This window comes from Lipophrys pholis (genome assembly GCF_963383615.2).
Source record: "Lipophrys pholis genome assembly, chromosome: 3".
Classification (NCBI taxonomy): Eukaryota; Metazoa; Chordata; class Actinopteri; order Blenniiformes; family Blenniidae; genus Lipophrys; species Lipophrys pholis.
In genome coordinates, this window is record NC_137627.1 from 36241532 (window position 1) to 36263699 (window position 22168).

Sequence of the window (22168 nt, forward strand, 5' to 3'; positions counted from 1 at the left end):
GGGGCAGAGATCGCGAAATCCACACGAGGACAGACGTCGGGACTCGGAGCAGCGCCGGTTTCCCGCCGCACCGTGTCGCATCACGTCGCTCCGGAGCTGGCCGGTCGTTGCAGACCCACGGCGGCCCGCACAACGGAGCAACGGCCAGCGACGCAACATGACGCAAAGCGTGGACTTGGTAGAGCATCGGTGACGGCCGTAGCGTCTGCTCCAGAGTCCCGGTCTCCATCCTGCCTCGCTTCTGCTCTTTAGGCACCAACATGAAAGTTGCACAGCAAAGAAAAATAAACAACAACAACTAAAAAAACCAACCAGTGCAAAGCTGAATCTGTTAACAACAGAGGATTCATACAGCCACATATTAAACCATTGAGGGCGGGGAGTAAATCTCTGACCAATCAGCAAACGGCTCCTCAAAACCAGACCCGTTCCATGGTCCTGAGTACCCTGAAGGAAGGGTGGTGGAAAAGCCTCCACCTTTGGAGCGGGATTGTCTGTACCATCCACAATTCTTGCGGTTGAAACCTGAAGGGTACCGGACCATCCCTGCACTTTTTGTGCGGTGGAAACGGGGCTTTTGAGAACCTTCACTGAACAGCTAGAGAACCAATAGAGAACCGTTAAACAACCTTCAGTGAACCGTTAAGACAACTGACAGAGAACAAATAAAGAACCATCATAGAACCATTAGAGAACCATCAGAGCGCTAGAAGAACCACACTCACCTCTGTCGAACTCGTCTGGAATCTGAGGAACAGAGAGAAGAAGAGTTAGATCAGTGGAAACATGAGGATGTTTGTGTGGAACCGAGAGGAGATCTGACGGTTCGGCACTTTTATAGGTACAGACTACAGATTCACGTCAAATCAAACGGGACCGTGTTTCGGTAGCTGAACGCCCCCTTGTGGCTGTGAGCGAGGAAGACGAGGAGATTCCCAGAGCCAGACTTCAACGCAGCGTTGCAGCAGACGAGCGTAACGACGTCAGAGCTGGTTCAGACAACGGAGCAACATGGCGCTTTTCAAAACGCCATGCAGATTACGCTCGCTTAAATACATGGAGGCCAGCAGTGGGAATACTTGTAATCTGAGGAAGAATACTTGTAATCTGAGGAAGCTCCAGGTTCAGCACCAGATGTTTCTCCCGGCAGAAGAGATTGTCTTTAGTTTTAAACTGATTTGCCTCCATGGAGCAAACAGTTATTACCACATGAACACACCAAAGTACCGTAACTTGGTACCGTTGAGTACCATATGGAGCCCCAGGTTGTGGGTATCGGTACTGTATGGGTTCAGATGTGAAAGCTTCCATCCCTACTGAAAATTAAGCTTCAGACACGTCCCAGCAGTAAAAAGAAACACGAGTACATGAGCATGTACCTGCAGGACCGGAGAAAGAACCGCCAGATAAAAACCAACTGAAGCTGTGGCCCAGACACCGAACCGTTTCGCCAGAATCAACACGGACCAAGTCCTGGGATTAACAGGTCTCTGAGCGCTGGAGGGGAGCTCCATCTGGTGGTGAAGCGGTGAAGTGCAGCTGGCTGTGACCTCTGCCCAACAATTTAAAACACCTTGTTCTCAATCTGAAGCAGATCTTTAACACTTCTAATGATGTGAAACGAGCCGTTTCAATCTAATCCTGCAGATTATGTTTCCAACCAGTTCCACCTCTCAACCGTCCCACTTCGCTTCACCACCCAGGGAAAAACGTTTAATACCAGGACCAGGTTCCAGAACAAGAGGAGATGAAGAGCTCTTCTTTTCCAATAGATTATTACCATCATGGGGGGGGGGGGGGGGTTAGGGGGTCTGGGACCTTTGAAGTGAGCCAGTCTAGACAGGATACGAGCTGCAGGGTTTACAAGGTGTGAGAGCTTCTCGCGTCTCCACTTCAACACACATCCCCACACCCCTAAAGGATCCTTAGCCCCCCCACCCTGAGGAGCAGGAGGCTGAGTGGAGTCTGCTGCTCCCTGGTGGACAGTGTGTGTGTGTGTGTGTGTGTGTGTGTGTGTGTGTGTGTGTGTGTGTGTGTGTGTGTGTGTGTGTGTGTACCTCCTCACCTGGTTTCCTTGCTCATCCACCGAGTTTGTACCTGAAAAATGACAAAAATGTATCAGTTCAGTGGTTCAAAGAACAAGAACAATAACAATAGAATAGAATAGAACCTTTATTGTCAAACAGAACATATCCCTGTGAAATTTCATTGGAAAAGCTCGCTGGTAAAAAGTTTTAAAATAACATTTCCCTAAAAAACTAAATATTACACCGACACAGTGAAAGAAGAAAGAAATCCAGGGTTTCCTCTACGGTCATTCAGCAGTGGCGGCCGTCAATCCTAAATCCTCGCCGACGCTCCTTCAAATTTCTCTCTGTCTTTTTTTTCTGTAATTGACACAAATACTGCACCGCCGCGTAGTTTGTGTGGGTTTTATCCCAGTTAGACGATTCCCAGATAGACGACTTGCACTCACTGGCCACTTTATTAGGTCCACCTGTCCAACTGCTTGTTAACACAACTCAAGGCCTTCAGGCATGTAGACCTGGTCCAGACGACCTGCTGCAGGTCAAACCAGCATCACAATGGAGAAGAAAGGTGATCTAAGGGACTTTGAACGTGGCTTGGTTGTTGGTGCCAGACGGGCTGGTCTGAGTATTTCAGAAACTGCTGATCTACTGGGATTTTCACCCACAACCATCTCTAGTGTTTACAGAGAATGGTCCGGAGAAGAGAAAATGTCCAGACTGGTTGGAGCTGATAGTAACTCCAATAACCACTGGTTACACCCGAGGTACACAGGAGAACATCTCTGAACGCATCTTCTTGGCACACTTTGGGCCCCTTAGTACCAACTGAGCATCGTGTCAATGCCACAGCCTCCCTGGGTATTGTTGCTGACCATGTCCATCCCTTTATGACCACAGTGGACCCGTCTTCTAACAGCTCCTTCCAGCAGGATGTCATAAACCTCCAATCATCTCAGGCTGGTTCCTTGAACACGACAATGAGTTCACTGGACTCAAACGGCCCCCACAGTCACCACATCTCAATCCAGTAGAACCTTTGGGATGTGGTGGAACGGGAGATTCGTATCCTGGATGTGCAGCCGACAAATCTGCAACTATTGCGTGACGCTATCATGTCCATATGGACCAACGTCTCTGAGGAACGTCTCCAGTACCTTGTTGAATCTAGGCCACCAAGGATTAAGGCAGTTCTGAAGGCAAAAGGGGTGTACCCAACCCGGTACTAGCAAGGTGTACCTAATAAAGTGGCCGGTGAGTGTATAGTAATAAGTGAGTTATTTGTAACATTTCAGTGACCTATAGGATGACTAGTAATGTATTTGTACACATAAAGACACACAGTTTAAAATCGCGGCGGGAGAAGTAAAACAATAAAGTAAAAAGTCCCGATGTCGGCAAAAACTAACAACATGTTTCATAAAGACATAAAGTGTCTTCAACAGCAGCCGCCTCCCCGACGACGGCTGTCGTCAGCTGGACTGTGGAGCTCCTCTCCGTTAGTTCACTTTTATAATTATTATCAACGTATTATTCCCACATATTTCCACACCATAACTCCGATCTGGACGAACGAGGGAGTTCTATAATAAGTTGAGTTTATTTTGATCTAATTCTGATCAGATTTTACACATTATGTCAATATTATTAGCTAATTTTGACTTCAGGATATTTATATGTGCTTTTCATCACAAGTAATTCCTAGAAATGTATTTATCGTGTCGGTCAGAAAATGCGTCATGAAGATGAAAAAGACACATAAGTTGCTTTGGGCTATGTCGCATTTATTAGGAAACGTAATTCATAATTCTGTCCGTTAACCAAGCTAAACAACACCACATCCAGGTTAAATGGTGTCCTGCATCGTTAATGAGGTGCAGGACACCATTCACCAGGAAGAATACCTGTACAGGATATTCACTCAACGCATTCACTGGTAATCAGATACTCGTTAGCACACCAACCAAAGGTTGAATATGTGCTCCTAACCATTAATCAGCTACACATTAGCACACAGAACAGGTTGAATATGTGCACGGCCGTACACCTGCATGTACAGAACACACCTGGGAGGCTGAATAATCTTAATTAATTCGTCATCGTATGCATAGTTTTCAACAGTGGAGTTCTACATATTATTTCTAATTGATATTTTTATCAGTGGCGGCCGTCAGGGTCTGAAGGCTTCTCTGCAGGAATAAGAAAAAGATCAGAATCACAGACTGATGCTGATACTTCGTCCATGAATACTTCTTAAATAATTCCAAAATGTCTGTCCACTTCCTCTCATAGCTCCTCCCATGTCTGCTGCTTCCAGATGTGTCCTTCCATATTAAAGCTTTTAACCAATCACAGTTCAGCTCATCACCTGTTGCCGGGTAAAGAAATCGGCCTGAGGCCTTCACATTCAGTTCTGCAGGCGGAGGCAGCGTCACCCTGCTGCTTCAACCAATCAGATTTAGATACTGACGACTCAGGGCCCTCTAGAAGGCCGAGGGTGACGTCAGCATATTCAAGCCCTCTGATTGGATGGTCAGAGAGTTCACTCTCCAGCTAGCTGACTGCATCTGGAGCAGCTGCATGAAATATAGTTGTGTTGATTTAATAGAGGTTTAGTGAAACTACAATGGCTGAAGGAGAAGATAGAGAGTTGGTTGCAGATTTATTTGCAAAACGGTTTTCAAGACGGACTTTTCCAAGAGGTCTTTGAACGCACCGCAGCACTATGAGCACATGGAGGTCCGATGCAATTTACTGAAGTTATTTGCCATTATATTATTTCCAAGACCACGAAGGGCTGATGCTCGTCTCCCTCCTCAACCTCCAGAAGTTTTGGGAATAGCAGCCACTTTTTTATGCAGCTGCAGAAGGAGAGACGTGAACTTTTTTTCATCAGTAAAGGTATTTATTCTGGCTACAAGAGTATATCTGTAATACAAAGGCTTTTTATACTACATCTCTGCATGGTAACTTGGTTTTTGTAGCCATAAAAAGTGATTGAGGGGTGGACTGAGTCAGACCAGCACCAGTGAAGGCTGAGGTCTGAAATGCACGGCCGCCACTGGATTTTCTATATGTCACATATATCTAGTGTATGTCCGTCTATATTTAGTATGGTATCATATGGCTTTGTTTCTCGCAAAGAATGGCCTTCTTTACGCACATGATCCCCCCGCCCCCAAAACTATCACTGCAGTGAGCTGCACGTTCCAGCTCACTAATGACCATCGGTCATATTTTAATCATGTTTATCATGTGACGTCGCTACTTTATGAGCCCCACAGCCCCTTAACAAGCGGAAAGTCCACCTTCCGACACGTTAACGAGCACCTGAACGCATCACTCAAAGCAGTCATCTATGAAGCAGCGTTTTCGCTTTACGGCTTCTTTGTTTTCAGAAATACATTTCTGAAGACCGTAGTTCTGAAGACCGTAGTTCTGAAGACCGTAGTTCTGAAGACCGCATCTGAGCCGGTGAGCCTGTTCAGCATAATGTGTCAAATCTGATCAGAATTAGAGCAAAATAAACTCAACTTATTATAGAACTCCCTCGTTCGTCCATATCGGAGTTATGGTGTGGAAATATGTGGGAATAATACGTTGATAATAATTATAAAAGTGAACTAACGGAGAGGAGCTTCACAGTTCAGCTGACGACAGTGTTGAAGACACTTTATGTCTTTATAAAACATAAACTACGTGTCCTATGCGTAAAAATACTCCACCATTCATCCTAGGTCACTGAAATGTTACAAATAATTCACTTATCATCATAAGTCAAATGTTTTTAGTCCGACATGCTTTTTTTCTTACTTCCCCCACCGCGATTTTGAACGAAGTCGTCTAACTGGGAATCGTCTATCTGGGATGACAGTGTGTGTGAGCGAGTGTGTGTGAGTATGTGTGTGTGCGCATTTCCACACTCACCGAATATGTAGACGATGCCGACCACCCCTCCCAGTCCCATGAAGCCCGCCAACCGCAGAACCATCTTTTTGGCGTAGGCAGTGTTCTCCTTCTGCTTCCTGTCCTCCCCCTGCTCGCCCTCCCTCTCTCTCTCCCCCTTTTCTGGTGGGGGAGGCTGACCCTGAAACACACACACACACACACACACACACACACACACACACACACACACACACACACACACACACACACACACACACACACAGTTACAGTGAGAACACACAGCCTCCACAGGGAGGATCAGAACAGATTCTACTGGCTGTGATGGGAGCCGACAAAGAACCAGAACCTGACACAGAACCTGACACAGAACCAAGAAGCTGCATTCTGATGGGCGGAGTTGGGGGGAGAATCTGTTCTGACCTTCAAACCAAACTAACCTTGGCTTTATCTGAGGACTCCTGCAGATAGATTCTGTGTGTGTGTGTGTGTGTGTGTGTGTGTGTGTGTGTGTGTGTGTGTGTGTGTGTGTCAGTGGGGCATTTACAGGTCTTCTAACCTGCTTTAACCCGGGTTAGTGGGACATTTACAGGATTTCTAACCTGCTTTAACCCGGGTTAGTGGGACATTTACAGGTCTTCTAACCTGCTTTAACCCGGGTCAGAGATGTTTTAATCACGTGTTCAGGGAGAGACGCTGAACGCAGGCTAACCTTAGCCGGCTAACGAGCTCGGTCCGTAATCTGAGCTCCATTCATTCAGAGAAACGTGATGTACAGGAGGAACACAGCTGACATCACGGTGGTAAACCAGGCGAACAACGAGACACACGTGGATATCTTAAAATGAGACCAATATCCGGCCGTCGGGTGGATTTAGAGGCTGTTAGCTAACAGTTTGACATCAGGTTGCAAATGTCATACAAATGGCTTTGGTTTCCTCATGCGGGCAGCCCGGACAAGCGGAGCTCACGTACTCGCGTGTACGTGAACTGTCCCCGCCCGTGTCCGCTCGCTCCTGGGTGGTAAACCGAGCGCCCCTCACCTGGCTCTGCTGCTGTAGGATCGCCTGAGCCAGTCCGCCCGTAGCACCACCCGCCGCTCCGGCCGGCGGCTTCTCCGTGGACAGGGTCCGGAGTAGGTCCACAGCGGGCGGCAGGCTCCGGGTGAGGCCCCAGGTGAGGCCCCGGCTGGCCCGCACACACATGGGGAACACGGACGAAGCCGACATCTTGGACTGAGGAGCTCGAGCTGCCGGCGAGCGCGAGTGACGCGGGACAGAAGGACAAAAGCGTTTGATTGGCTCGTGATGTTTGAGTGGCGGGAGCGTCACGCAATCTGAGCGACGAGAGGCCACGTGTAGAGGAATAGGGCGGGGCAAATAGTGTTTTATCCAATCAGAGGCCACAAGGAGTCTGACCTTCGGTTACGACATAAGACAGCCATGATGGTTGAGGGCAAAAAGCCTTCCTCGGTCATGATGGTTGAGGGCAAACTGCCCAAAGTGAAGTGTGGCTGTAGAAACAGTTTGACAGCTCCTGAAAGTGACTTTACTGCAGAAGTATAATTACTCCGTTACCTGTTGTCAGATTAGAAAGCCAAATGTCAGGAGGTTACAACCTGAACATTACAAAAACATAATCAATTATACACCAGGCAGAATAATTAGGCAGCAATAGAAAATGATTTGGGAAAGAAAATCAATAAAATACCTGGGAATCATCATCACCAAAGATATAAACAAATTATATGAAATAACAAAGTGGTCATTATTAATGCTAGATTTCAGCTCTAGAATTGAAATAATGCAGATGAATCTTCTACCAAGGCTGTTCTATCTTGTTTTATCATTACCAGGCAAGACGACGGGTTGTCCGTTTACAGCCTGGGACAAGAGGATCTCCCGGTCGGTCTGGGCAGGAGCACGGCCAAGGATAAAGTTTAAGACACTTAAAATTGACAAGGACCACTGTGGTCTGGCAGTGCCTAATCTCAGGGAATAGTATTACGCCGCCCAAATGAGATATATTGTTTATTGGTGTTCTGCTGAATATCAGGCCAGATGGAAACACATTGAACTGAATATAGACTGAACACCGGCCCGGACGAGGCTCCGTGGGAGAGATTTTACTGTTCAGGAAGGAACAAATCACACAGTCAACGACGCTTTAAAAATCTGGAATGAGATTTTTATTATTTTTTTTAATTTTTATTTAGATTCCATGTGATATATAATTTGCGGTATTTTTATTCTTACTGACTGTATATAAAGGTTCACTGATATGACTGAGGGAGTGGGTTGTGTGAGCAGGATCGTCCGGTGTTTTATGTCTTATTGTTGTCCAGAGTTACACTTATTATCATTCAACTGTTCTCTGTTCTGTGTCTTTATGTTCTGTGTTCCTTAGGGCCCCCTTGTAAACGAGATGCTGCATCTCAAGGAGCTTTCCTTACAATAGATTCACCTGGAAATTCACCTGGATTGTTAAAAAATATAAAGTGGAAGGAGACAGTAAACGTTTGATGTGGCCCACTCAAACACCCAGGTTTAAACCCCGTCTGTCAGATAGACATTGGCAAGATGGAGAGATAAAGGAATGACGGCTGTTTGTACACTCAGAGGGGAAAACCTTCGAAAAGGTCAAGAGAGAATTTAATTTGGAGAATGGGGACCTATTTCGTTATCTACAACGAAGACAGTTCTTTGATAAAGAAAAGAAAAAAGGAATTTCAGCAGAAGGTATTGAGTTGCTCAAGGTGCTGACTGCAGCATATAAACATACTTCTGGAGAAACGGTGTCTAAACGGTAGAGGAGTCCAGCGAGGACCCGGAGGACCCGGAGGACCCGGAAGAACCCGAGGACCCGGAGGACCCCGAGGACCCGGAGGACCCCGAGGACCCGGAGGACCCTCACTGTAAGATGAATCAAAGTGGGACCAGCAGGGGACAGGACAGCGGACAGAGGGTGATTGGTTGTCCCTGTGCAAAACACATCAGTCTTCCACTTGCTCTAAAATATGGAGGGAATTTGGTTGGAAGAATTTATTTATATTCTTTTGTCACACAAAAAACCACCAGTTAGGAACAGATCAGCAGTGTTGGAGACAACGTGGGCTCATGGATCCCAGTCACTCTCACACATTAAAGTATTTAAGTATATACGCTCAAAAAGGACCCAGAATCATGCTTCTGGGGTTAATACCTGGCAACAGTACTCAAACAAAGGACATATCTCTCATGACACAGGAGCTGGTTGAAGAGCCCCCCCCCCCCCCCCCCCCTCCCCCCCCCCCCCCCCCCCCCCCCCCCCCCCCCCCCACCCCCCCCCCCACCCCCCCCCCCCCCCCCCCCCCGCCCCCCATCAGACCCCTGGCAGGCTGTCTGAGCCACGTGCATGAAATAAGAATAAATAAAGAGTTTTTGAAAAAAAAGATGAATAACTTTGATGAACTGATTTGAAAATAAGTGCATGATTAATCTTTAATTTAATTGGCTTCATCTTGAAGAAACTGAGAAATAAAACCTCTGGAGAGCAGCGGGAGACTGTCACTGGAACAACATCTGTTTTTACATGAAAACATGAAAAACTTTACGTTGCTTTAGAGTCCTTCCTTTGTGGAGACTGCATGTTCCCCCTGGGTTCCTCATGCAACATAAAAACAGAGAAGATGGAAGAGCTGATGAAGCGGTGGGGAGGATGGACTGAAGGGGAACGTTTCCTGTGAACTCAGCAGCTTCGAAGTCGTGACGTCAGTGTTTCTGCAGGTTTGGACCAGCAGGTGGAGCTACAGTCCTGTTAATGTTAACGCTCTCCTTCAGACGACGCGATATAAACACTATTATTACTGTTATTGTTGCTGTGTTTTCATAACTGATACCAACATTATTGTTACATCTTCATGAAGTACAGTGAAACATCCAGGGTATTTGTACATCAGAGATGTATTGAAGGTTTCTAATGTCTTCAAATTGAGATTTAAAGCAGCTTGATTCAAACAAAATGTCTTATAATTTAATGTGACAAAACGATGGAGGAGGAGGAGGAGGAGGAGGAGGAGGAGGAGGAGGAGGAAGAGGAGGAGGAGAAGGAGAAGGAGGAGGAGGAGGAGGAGGAGGAGGAGGAGGAGGAGGAGGAGGAGGAGGAGGAGGAGAAGAGGATGGCGTCACAACATGTAAAAATAAAAGGTCTATAAAAAGATGCATATTAGCTGGAAATTATGACGTCATCGCCCACCTCAGTTTCAATTTTTCCTTCTCCAATTCTTCTTCTCTGGTTTTGGTGTATTTCTGTGGCAGCATTACAGCGCCACCTACAGGTCTGGCATGTGTACTACATCAGGTTGAGTAGTTTTCATGGTACCACGTGGACGAAACTTTTTAGAACGAAGGGAGAAAGAAGGTTCGTGTGGACGGAGAGGGGTTCTGCCAGAGTCTCCTCCTCCTCCTCTTTGTTCACCTCCTCCTCCTCCTCTTTGTTCACCTCCTCCTCTTTGTTCACCTCCTCCTCCTCCTCCTCTTTGTTCACCTCCTCCTCCTCCTCCTCCTCCTCTTTGTTCACCTCCTCCTCCTCCTCCTCTTTGTTCACCTCCTCCTCCTCCTCCTCCTCCTCTTTGTTCACCTCCTCCTCCTCCTCCTCCTCTTTGTTCACCTCCTCCTCCTCCTCCTCCTCCTCTTTGTTCACCTCCTCCTCCTCCTCCTCTTTGTTCACCTCCTCCTCCTCCTCCTCCTCTTTGTTTGCTTCCTCCTGCTCCTGCTGCTCCCCCCGGTTGCTCCTCGGCCTCCCGCTGCAGCGCATCGTGCTCCTCATGGCCGTCCTGTAGGGGGCGCTGAGGTAGCAGCAGAGCAGCTGGTGGCAGCAGACGTGCAGCAGGCCGATCAGCAGCGTTGACTCCTTCGCCACGAACAGCCGCTGCGTCGTCTCGCAGTCTCGGATCACATTGGTCTGCGCCAGTGTGTACGGCACAAAGCTGAGCACGAAGGCCACCGCCATCGCCGTCACGCCAAGCGCCGCTCGCCGGGCGCAAGCCCGCTGCTCGCCATTGCCTTCACCGCTGCCGCGCAGTAGCCGCCGGAGGGCCAGGAAGCAGGACAGCAGCACGGCGGCGGAGGCGTTGAGGAAGAGCGCCGTGTTGAGGAAGATGGTCAGAATGTGCCAGTGCATGCCGAGGTCCGGCTTCAGAGACGAGCAGCGCAGAGACGCCTGCACCTGCAAACACAGTCGCCATTACCAGAGATAGCACAGCAACATCCATTACCAGAGACAACACAGCAGTGTCCATTACCAGAGGCAACACAACATCCATTACCAGAGACAACACAGCAGCGTCCATTACCAGAGGCAACACAACAACCATTACCAGAGACAACACAGCAGCGTCCATTACCAGAGGCAACACAACCATTACCAGAGGCGACACAGCAACATCCATTACCAGAGACAACACAGCAGCGTCCATTACCAGAGGCAACACAACAACCATTACCAGAGACAACACAGCAGCGTCCATTACCAGAGGCAACACAACCATTACCAGAGGCGACACAGCAACATCCATTACCAGAGGCAACACAACCATTACCAGAGGCGACACAGCAGCGTCCATTACCAGAGGCAACACAACAACAACCATTACCAGAGGCGACACAGCAGCGTCCATTACCAGAGTCAACACAACACCATTCATTACCAGAGGCAACACAGCAGCGTCCATTACCAGAGGCAACACAGTAACATCCATTACCAGAGTCAACACAACACCATTCATTACCAGAGGCAACATAGCAATATCCATGACCAGAGGCAACACAGCAACATCCATTACCAGAGGTAGCACAGCAACATCCATTACCAAAGACAACATGGCAATGTGCATTAGCAGAGACATCACAACAGTACTGTCAGCAGGAGTACTGTGAGATGGAGTACTAACAGGAGTATTGCCAGCATAAGTACTGTGAGATGGAGTACTGTCAGCAGGAGTACTAACAGAAGTATTGCCAGCAGAAGTACTGTTAGATGGAGTACTGTCAGCAGGAGTACTAACAGGAGTATTGCCAGCAGAAGTACTGTTAGATGTAGTAGGTGCTGGAGTGGGGTGGGACAGGAGGTTACGGTATGGCAAAGCGTCCCCAGGACCAACTCTGTCGCGCGGTCCCACCTCAGAAAGTACGGTTAAAATGTAGGCGGGGTTGTGAACGACTCGGGGACACGTCCAGCAAAGAACACGGAAGCGGCCGCAATTCTGTGGTTGTCCGAGTCGTTCTCTGCGACACAGGTTAAATTTCTCATTGTGAACAGCAGAGTCCAGCTCCTGCTGAAGCTCCTCCCCCTGTTCCTGAGAGGAGGAGCTCCTGCTGAAGCTCCTCCCCCTGTTCCTGAGAGGAGGAGCTCCTGCTGAAGCTCCTCCCCCTGTTCCTGAGAGGAGTGTCTGAACCTTGTTAGAAGACGCCATGTTGTGTCGTGCGCCGACGTTTCAATAAACTAGTTAACAAAACAACCAGTGAGTGCAAAGCGTATGTAAACAACAACAGGAGGGTTTGCAGCCGATGAAATATTTAGATATTGCGGGCAAGTATTGTCAGGAAGGTTCTGGTTCTGGCTGCAGCAGCACTGTTGCTTTGAGCTGCTGGATGAGTTTGAATTCTTCATAATCTCAGAGATTAACTGCTCCTTCAGTAATCTGGAAACTGCTCTGCAGAGTTTCTCCTTCTGTGACTGGTCAGATGCTGCAAGCTCCGCCCCTTTCATGTGAACGCTCACACCTGGTGTGTGTTGAACCAGAGAGTTGAGAACCTGCTTGGTGGTAATGGTGATCAGGATCAGTCAACCAGGAACCAGAGAACCTGGATGTGTTGATCAGGTTCCTAGTACAGGCCTCAGGTTCCTAGTACAGGCCTCTGGTTCCTAGTACAGGCCTCTGGTTCCTAGTACAGGCCTCAGGTTCCTAGTACAGGACTCTGGATAGGCTGATCAGGTTCCTAGTACAGGACTCTAGATATGTTGATATGATATGATATGAAAACAAAAAAGAGCACAATGTATTTGGTTGGCTTGTATTAAAGTAAAGTAAAGACCTGCACTCAACATTTGGGATGTGTCTAGAACCATTAATGAACACTCATTTGCAGTAACAACTTTAATGCTTCATGTTAACATTTTATTTAATGGAACATTTGGCTATAGCAGAACATTTATAGATATATTGCTATATTATCTTTCAATTCTAAATACAAATGAGCCACAGTCTAGACTAAAATGAAAGCAGCATTGATGCTGGTATTAGTTTTAGCATTTCACAACAAATACTTTATTCTGGGAGAAAATATAATTCTTAACTTATTGTGTGGTTATGAATGTCCGTACACAGCCATAGGCAACAAGACTTATGACTAACTGTGTCAGCAAAGCTGGACTACTTCTTAACTAAAGCTGTTAAAATGGGTGTAAAGTAAGAATAAATATGTGCTCTAAGTTTGTCATACCACAGAAGTGTGTTGTTAACCACACTGTCAAATATATACATATATACACACTTTATGAATGTGTTTAGAAGAAAACGGCTGAATTCACTTTAACTTCAGTTCACTTTTCTGCTGCTTGGTGGATGTCTGGGACTAACTGGGACTAACTGGGACTAACTGGGACTAACCGGGACTAACTGGGACTAACTGGGACTAACCGGGACTAACTGGGACTAGTTGGGACTAACCGGGACTAACTGGGACTAACTGGGACTAACTGGGACTAACCGGGACTAACTGGGACTAACTGGGACTAACCGGGACTAACTGGGACTAGTTGGGACTAACTGGGACTAACTGGGACTAGTTGGGACGAACTGGGACTAACCTGGACTAACTGGGACTAGTTGGGACGAACTGGGACTAACCTGGACTAACTGGGACTAACCTGGACTAACTGGGACTAGTTGGGACTATCTGGGACTAACCGGGACTAACTGGGACTAACTGGGACTAACCGGGACTAACTGGGACTAACCTGGACTAACTGGGACTAGTTGGGACTAACTGGGACTAACTATTTAATAGTGTAACACACACATCTTACAGTTACCACAATCAGGTTTTTTCTTTTCTTCCTCTTGTTGTTCTTTCTTTTCTTTTCGTTTCATGAGCCCCGAGGACGGATATGTCCACTTTAGTTTTTCGGTGTTTGACAACAAGGACTCCACGTTGATGCAGGGTAGTAGTGGGGCCCCATTAGGGAGGTTCCCGATGTGTCATTGTAATGTGTCCAGGGTTTTTTTAAGTTGTGTCGCTGATATCTGCCGTCTGTCGGTGCCCCCTACTGGCAACTGGCCAGTGAGTCCCTGGAAAGGCCCCGTGCGGGGGGTTTCTGATGCGCTGTCGTTGCAGCGTCTCAAAGCAGTTATATTATTTTGTCATTGAAATTGACTGATGTCAGCCGTCCCTCTGGGCAGGATGTAGGATCTGGGCCCCCTTCAGCCTGAGTTGCCTACCCCATTGTGGCGCCTCTGTCCTCAGTGCTAGGTACCTAGCAGTTGGCGGAAAGTCGTAGCCGGTGGACGAGGTTTCTTTCTGTACACTAAATAACCTTTTCAGTGGGACCACGTGAAAACCTCTCTCGCCCCGCGATGCCCCGGCACAGAAAGTGCAGTGGAACTTTAGATGGAGTACTGTTAGATAGAGTACTGTCAGCAGGAGTACTGTTCGATGGAGTAATGTTAGATGGACTACTGTTAGAGTACTGTTAGATAGAGTACTGTCAGCAGGAGTACTGTTAGATGGAGTACTGTTAGATAGAGTACTGTCAGCAGGAGTACTGTTAGATGGAGTACTGTTAGATGGAGTACTTTTAGATAGAGTACTGTTAGATGGAGTACTGTTAGATGGAGTACTCTTAGATAGAGTACTGTCAGCAGGAGTACTGTTAGATGGAGTACTGTTAGATAGAGTACTGTCAGCAGGAGTACTGTTCGATGGAGTAATGTTAGATGGACTACTGTTAGAGTACTGTTAGATAGAGTACTGTCAGCAGGAGTACTGTTAGATGGAGTACTGTTAGATGGAGTACTTTTAGATAGAGTACTGTTAGATGGAGTACTGTTAGATAGAGTACTGTCAGCAGGAGTAATGTTAGATGGAGTACTGTTAGATAGAGTACCGTCAGCAGGAGTACTGTTAGATGGAGTAATGTTAGATGGACTACTGTTAGATAGAGTACTGTTAGATAGAGTACTGTTATATAGAGTACTGTCAGCAGGAGTAATGTTAGATGGAGTAATGTTAGATGGAGTACTGTTAGATGGAGTACTGTTAGATAGAGTACTGTCAGCAGGAGTAATGTTAGATGGAGTACTGTTAGATAGAGTACCGTCAGCAGGAGTACTGTTAGATGGAGTAATGTTAGATGGACTACTGTTAGATAGAGTACTGTTAGATAGAGTACTGTCAGCAGGAGTACTGTTAGATGGAGTACTGTTAGATAGAGTACTGTCAGCAGGAGTACTGTTAGATGGAGTATTGTTAGATAGAGTACCGTCAGCAGGAGTACTGTTAGATGGAGTAATGTTAGATGGACTACTGTTAGATAGAGTACTGTCAGCAGGAGTAATGTTAGGTGGAGTACTGTTAGATGGAGTACTGCTAGATAGAGTACTGTTAGATAGAGTACTGTCAGTGGGAGTAATGTTAGATGGAGTACTGTTAGATGGAGTACTGCTAAATAGAGTACTGTCAGCAGGAGTAATGTTAGGTGGAGTACTGTTAGATAGAGTACTGTCAGTAGGAGTAACGTTAGATGGAGTACTGTTAGATAGAGTACTGTCAGCGGGAGTAATGTTAGATGGAGTACTGTTAGAGTACTGTCAGCAGGAGTAATGTTTGATGGAGTACTGGTAGATGGAATACTGTTAGATAGAGTACTGTAAGCTGGAGTAATGATAGATGGAGTACTGTTAGAGTACTGTCAGCAGGAGTAATGTTAGATGGACTACTGTTAGATGGAGTACTGCTAGATAGAGTACTGTTAGATAGAGTACTGTCAGCAGGAGTAATGTTAGGTGGAGTACTGTTAGATGGAGTACTGCTAGATAGAGTACTGTTAGATAGAGTACTGTCAGTGGGAGTAATGTTAGATGGAGTACTGTTAGATGGAGTACTGCTAAATAGAGTACTGTCAGCAGGAGTAATGTTAGGTGGAGTACTGTTAGATAGAGTACTGTCAGTAGGAGTAATGTTAGAGTACTGTCAGCAGGAGTAATGTTTGATGGAGTACTGGTAGATGGAATACTGTTAGATAGAGTACTGTAAGCTGGAGTAATGATAGATGGAGTACTGTTAGATAGAGCACTGTTAGATAGAGTACTGTCAGCGGGAGTAATGTTAGATAGAGTACTGCCAGCAGGAGTGATGTTAGATGGACTACTGTTAGATGGAGTACTGCTAGATAGAGTACTGTTAGATAGAGTGCTGTCAGCGGGAGTAATGTTAGATGGAGTTCTGTTAGATGGAGTACTGCTAAATAGAGTACTGTCAGCAGGAGTAGTGTTAGGTGGAGTACTGTTAGATAGAGTACTGTCAGCAGGAGTACTGATAGATGGAGTACTGTCAGTAGGAGTAATGTTAGATGGAGTACTGTTAGATAGAGTACTGTCAGCAGGAGTAGAGATACTTGTTTTTACCTGGACCTGCTGTGTGGACAGAACCATGTTTGGCACCATGATGATGAGCAGCAGCAGCCAGATGACCAATGACAGCAGCCAGGAGAAGCCCACTTCCTGTAGCCTCAGAGCGCTGCGAGTCCCAGAGTCCTGCAGCAGGACAACACTGTCAGCATCCAACATCCTGCATCCAACACCCTACATCCAACATCTAACATCAAGCATCCAACATCCAACATCCAACATCAAGCATCCAACATCCTGCATCCAACATCTAACATCTAACATCCTACATCCAACATCAAGCATCCAACATCCTGCATCCAACATCCAACATCCAACATCCTGCATCCAACATCAAGCATCCAACATCCAACATCCAACATCCTGCATCCAACATCAAGCATCCAACATCCAACATCCAACACCCAACATCTTACATCCTGCATTTAAAATCCAACATCCTGCATCTTGCATCCAACACCCAACATCCAGCATCCTGCATCCTGCATCCATCCTGTAGCAGTACCTGCAGGTAGCGGTCGGTGATGAGGAGGGCGAGGAAGGCGATGGCGGCGTACAGGCTGATGTAGACGAGTACGATGCTGACCCGGCAGTGGAACACCATCAGGCTCCACGGCGCCGCGCCACTGTCCTTCAGCACCTTGAAGGGAAGCGCCAGCAGCAGCAGGAAGTCGGCCAGCAGCAGGTTCAGCAGGTAGACGCCACGGCTCTGCTTCTGCAGGACGACCAGCAGGAACAGGACATCATCCAATCAGAGGACAGGAACAGGACATCATCCAATCAGGGGACAGGAACAGGACATCAACCAATCAGGGGACAGGAACAGGACATCATCCAATCAGAGGACAGGAACAGGACATCATCCAATCAGGGGACAGGAACAGGACATCATCCAATCAGGGGACAGGAACAGGACATCAACCAATCAGCACAGACACTACCACACCCAGTCTACACCTACAGAGTACGGAGTAACTGAGTCAGAGTAACTAAGTCAAAGAGTAACTAAGTCAAAGAGTAACTAAATCAAAGAGTAACTGAGTTGCTGAATCACACAGACTAAATATTTTCTGAGAAACAGATTAGATCGACATGAACCAGTTTCTCTGAATTTCTTATCTGATATCAGCTCGTCTCTTCCTGTGACGCTTGACTCTCCTCGACTCTCTTCGACTCTCCTCGACTCACATCGACTCTCCTCGACTCACATTGGCTCTCATCGACTCACATCGACTCTCCTCGACTCTCCTTGACTCACATAAACTCTGCTCGGCTCTCCTCGACTCTCCACGACTCATATCGACTCTCCTCAACTCACATCGACTCTCCTCGACTCTCCTTGACTCTCCTCAACTCTCCTTGACTCTCCTTGACTCACATCGACTCACATTGGCTCTTCTCGACACTCCACGACTCACATCGGCTCTCCTCAACTCTCCACGACTCATATCGACTCTCCTCAACTCTCCACGACTCACACCGACTCTCTTCGACTCACATCGACTCACATTGCCTCACATTGGTTCTCATCGACTCTCCATGACTCACATCGGCACTCCTCAACTCTCCTTGACTCACATAAACTCTCCTCGACTCTCCTTGACTCACATCGACTCTCCTCAACTCTCCTTGACTCACATAAACTCTCCTCGACTCTCCTTGACTCACATCGACTCTCCTCAACTCTCCTTGACTCACATAAACTCTCCTCGACTCTCCTCGACTCTCCTTGACTCACATCGACTCACATTGGCTCTCCTCGACTCTAAACGACACACATCAGCTTTCCCCGACTCTCCACAACTCACATCGACTCTCCTTGACTCTCCTCGACTCTCCTCGACTCTCCTTGACTCACATCGACTCTCCACGACTCACATCAACTCTCCACAACTCACATCGACTCTCCTTGACTCTCCTCGACTCTCCTTGACTCACATCAACTCTCCACAACTCACATCAACTCTCCTCGACTCTCCTTGACTCAAATCAACTCTTATCGACACTCCTGGACTCTCCTGGACTCAGCTCAACAGAAGGGCCCCTCCCTGGGTCCTGGTCCTGGTGCTGATGAAGGTCCAGGCTGACAGCAGGACTCCGGGCACGGCGGTGATGAAGAGGAGGGTGTAGATGGTGATGAAGGCTCCCATCCGGTCGTTGACGACACACTGCTGCTCCTCCTCCGCTCCACCGGGGGCGCTGACATTACCAGGAGGAGTCATCTCCTACAGTAACACAGTAACTGATACTGTCAGTACTTCTAACAGAGAGTAACTTATACTGTGAGTACTTTTAGTCTGGACAACAGCACTTTTTACTTATTGTGGATACAATTTAAAGTACTTTAAAAGTAACTGATGGTTACCTCTGTGTGTGTGTGTGTGTGTGTGTGTGTGTGTGTGTGTGTGTGTGTGTGTGTGTGTGTGTGTGTGTGTGTGTGTGTGTGTGTGTGTGTGTGTGTGTGTGTAAAAGAAAAGTACCTCATACCAGTCTTTAACAGCAGTACTTTTACCTCTTGTGAATACTGTTACATGTAGTTACAAAGTAACTGATGTGTTTTTGAGAAGAGTACTGCAGGGGAGTACTTCTACTTCAGAAACGCCGCCAACACAAAGCAGGCAGCTTTAAAAAGTGTTGAAGGATTCATACGTCTCTCTTTCGTGTCATTTGTAATCTGATTACGCAACACATGGCTGTAATGAGGTTTTCTGTTAATGGCTGTAATCTGATTACATCCACACATGACTTCAATGTATTTACCTTTGTCCCGGGATCAAAATGTATATTCAGATCTAACTGTAATCAGATTACATTTGCACCTGGCAAAAGAGCGGCTCTGCTACTATGTGACTAAACTCCTGTTTACTGGAAGCGGAGCCACGTTACAATAGACTCTTAGCATTAGCATTAATATTAGCATTAGCATGAGTGTTAGGACTATTATTAGCATTAGCATTAATGTTAGTAATAGCCGAAGCATGAGCATTAATATTAGTAATAAAATTAGCAGCAGCATTAGCATTAATGTTAGCATCCTATACGTGTTTCAATGAAACACTTATATTAAGATCAAGAAGAGAAAAAGCTAAACTCACCCCGGCAGTGACCTCAGCTGCTGTCGTTCTCTCAGGAACCAACATGCTACATTAGCATGTTGCTAACCAGCACGTCGTCTAATACACCATGCTACATTAGCATGTTGCTAGCCAGCACTTTGTCTAATACAACATGCTACATCAGCATGTTGCTAACCAGCACTTCGTCTAATACACCATGCTACATTAGCATGTTGCTAACCAGCACTTCGTCTAATACACCATGCTACATCAGCATGTTGCTAACCAGCACTTCGTCTAATACACCATGCTACATCAGCATGTTGCTAACCAGCACGTCGTCTAATACACCATGCTACATCAGCATGTTGCTAACCAGCACGTCGTCTAATACACCATGCTACATCAGCATGTTGCTAACCAGCACGTCGTCTAATACACCATGCTACATCAGCATGTTGCTAACCAGCACTTCGTCTAATACACCATGCTACATTAGCATGTTGCTAACCAGCACTTCGTCTAATACAACATGCTACATCAGCATGTTGCTAACCAGTGTTTTCTCTGATCCAATCCAACTTTATTTATATGGCACATTTAACACCACAGCCAAGGTTGACCAAAGTGCTTCACAGTTCAAAATAATAAAAGAAGAATCAGTGAATAAACAAACTGGGTAAAAACAAGGTCCCAATATTAAATTGCTCCATTAGTGTTAAAAACTAGAGAGTAAAAATGAGTCTTGAGTTGAAACTTGAAGGACTCAAGAGACGAGTGGTTCTAATGGAAAGAAGCAAACGGTTCCACAGACGAGCTGCAGCCACAGTCACCTCTGGTTCTCCGTCTGGATCTTGGAACATCAAGGAAACATCTGACTTCCTGACCTCAATGATAAAACAGGAGAACGAACAGATGGGATAAATAAGAAGGTGCCAACTCATTTAATACCTTAAAGACCAAGAATAAAGTCTTAAAAACAATTCTAAAAGAGCCTCAACTGGACAAAACCAGTTTTTAAAACTGAATTGTTTTGTTGTTAACTTTAAAACCCACTGCAAAAACTGCACATTTCTCCGCATGCGAGATAAATAAAGGGATATCTTGTCACCAAGAACCCCCCCAGGTTGTTTGTTTTGAAAAGGGTCGATGATGCGTTTGCAGAGAGCACTGGAGCAGTCAACTACACCACCTTGGTGATGACATCATCATTAGATTCAGGTCTGCTGAAGCAGGGAGGAACTAGGGGTCCTCCAGGACCGAGGTTGGAGACCTCTGCTCTAAGCAGCGGAGTAGAACCTGCAGAACCTAACTGGCAGGTAGATCTGCACGTCGTCCGCGGAACAGTGAAAAGAGATATTGTGCTTTTTAAAAATGGACTCCAGAGGTAGAATTTATATATAGAAGAGAAGAGAAGTCCTTTACTGTCACTCTCTATCAATGTTAAAACAGGGTTGTGACGGCAACCTCAGTGACGGCAACCTCAGTGACAGCAACCTCAGTGACACCATCCTCAGTGACAGCAACCTCAGTGACGACAACCTCAGTGACAGCAACCTCAGTGACACCATCCTCAGTGACAGCAACCTTAGTGACAGCAACCTCAGTGACGGCAACCTCAGTGACAGCAACCTCAGTGACACCATCCTCAGTGACAGCAACCTCAGTGACGACAACCTCAGTGACAGCAACCTCAGTGACACCATCCTCAGTGACAGCAACCTCAGTGACGACAACCTCAGTGACAGCAACCTCAGTGACACCATCCTCAGTGACAGCAACCTTAGTGACAGCAACCTCAGTGACGGCGACCTCAGTGACAGCAACCTCAGTGACACCATCCTCAGTGACAGCAACCTCAGTGACGACAACCTCAGTGACGGCAACCTCAGTGACAGCAACCTCAGTGACGACAACCTCAGCGACAGCAACCTCAGTGACAGCAACCTCAGTGACGACAACCTTAGTGACAGCAATCTCAGTGACACCATCCTCAGTGACAGCAACCTCAGTGACGGCAACCTCAGCGACAGCAACCTCAGTGACAGCAACCTCAGTGACGGCAACCTCAGTGACGGCAACCTTAGTGACAGCAACTTTAGTGACAGCAACCTTAGTGACAGCAACCTCAGTGACAGCAACCTCAGTGACAGCAACCTTAGTGACAGCAACTTTAGTGACAGCAACCTTAGTGACAGCAACCTCAGTGATGGCAACCTCAGTGACAGCAACCTCAGTGACACCATCCTCAGTGACAGCAACCTCAGTGACAGCAACCTCAGTGACACCATCCTCAGTGACAGCAACCTTAGTGACAGCAACCTCAGTGACGGCAACCTCAGTGACAGCAACCTCAGTGACACCATCCTCAGTGACAGCAACCTCAGTGATGGCAACCTCAGCGACAGCAACCTCAGTGACAGCAACCTCAGTGACGACAACCTCAGTGACACCATCCTCAGTGACAGCAACCTCAGTGACGACAACCTCAGTGACGGCAACCTCAGTGATGG

The 22168-nt window shown here is 46.9% G+C and overlaps 2 protein-coding genes across 4 annotated transcripts in view; both read right to left on the reverse strand.

Moving 5' to 3' along the window:
• timm50 (translocase of inner mitochondrial membrane 50 homolog) overlaps positions 1-7189 on the reverse strand; it is a 20466-nt gene extending 13277 nt beyond the window's left edge. The window contains exons 1-4 of one of the 3 annotated variants that reach the window (XR_013935227.1): positions 6977-7177; positions 5955-6114; positions 2066-2097; positions 726-747 (exon numbers count right to left, since the gene is read on the reverse strand). Coding sequence is in view for 2 of the 3 variants with exons in the window: in XM_080460147.1 (XP_080316273.1) it covers positions 726-747; positions 2066-2097; positions 5955-6114; positions 6977-7162 (400 nt within the window). In the remaining variant the exon portion in view is untranslated. Of the gene's footprint in view, positions 1-725; positions 748-2065; positions 2098-5954; positions 6115-6976 lie in introns of all 3 variants that reach the window. The other 2 variants (XM_080460147.1, XM_080460148.1) reach the window with 2 other exon arrangements.
• A 576-nt stretch (positions 7190-7765) lies between these two features.
• On the reverse strand, positions 7766-18047 carry gpr171 (G protein-coupled receptor 171; the record flags this gene model as incomplete). Its single annotated transcript, XM_080460247.1, has 6 exons — positions 7766-7843; positions 8715-8845; positions 10703-11138; positions 16597-16725; positions 17105-17314; positions 18018-18047. 6 exons carry the CDS (start codon positions 18045-18047, stop codon positions 7766-7768), a joined length of 1014 nt encoding a protein of 337 aa, XP_080316373.1.
• Between the last annotated feature and the right edge of the window lie 4121 nt (positions 18048-22168).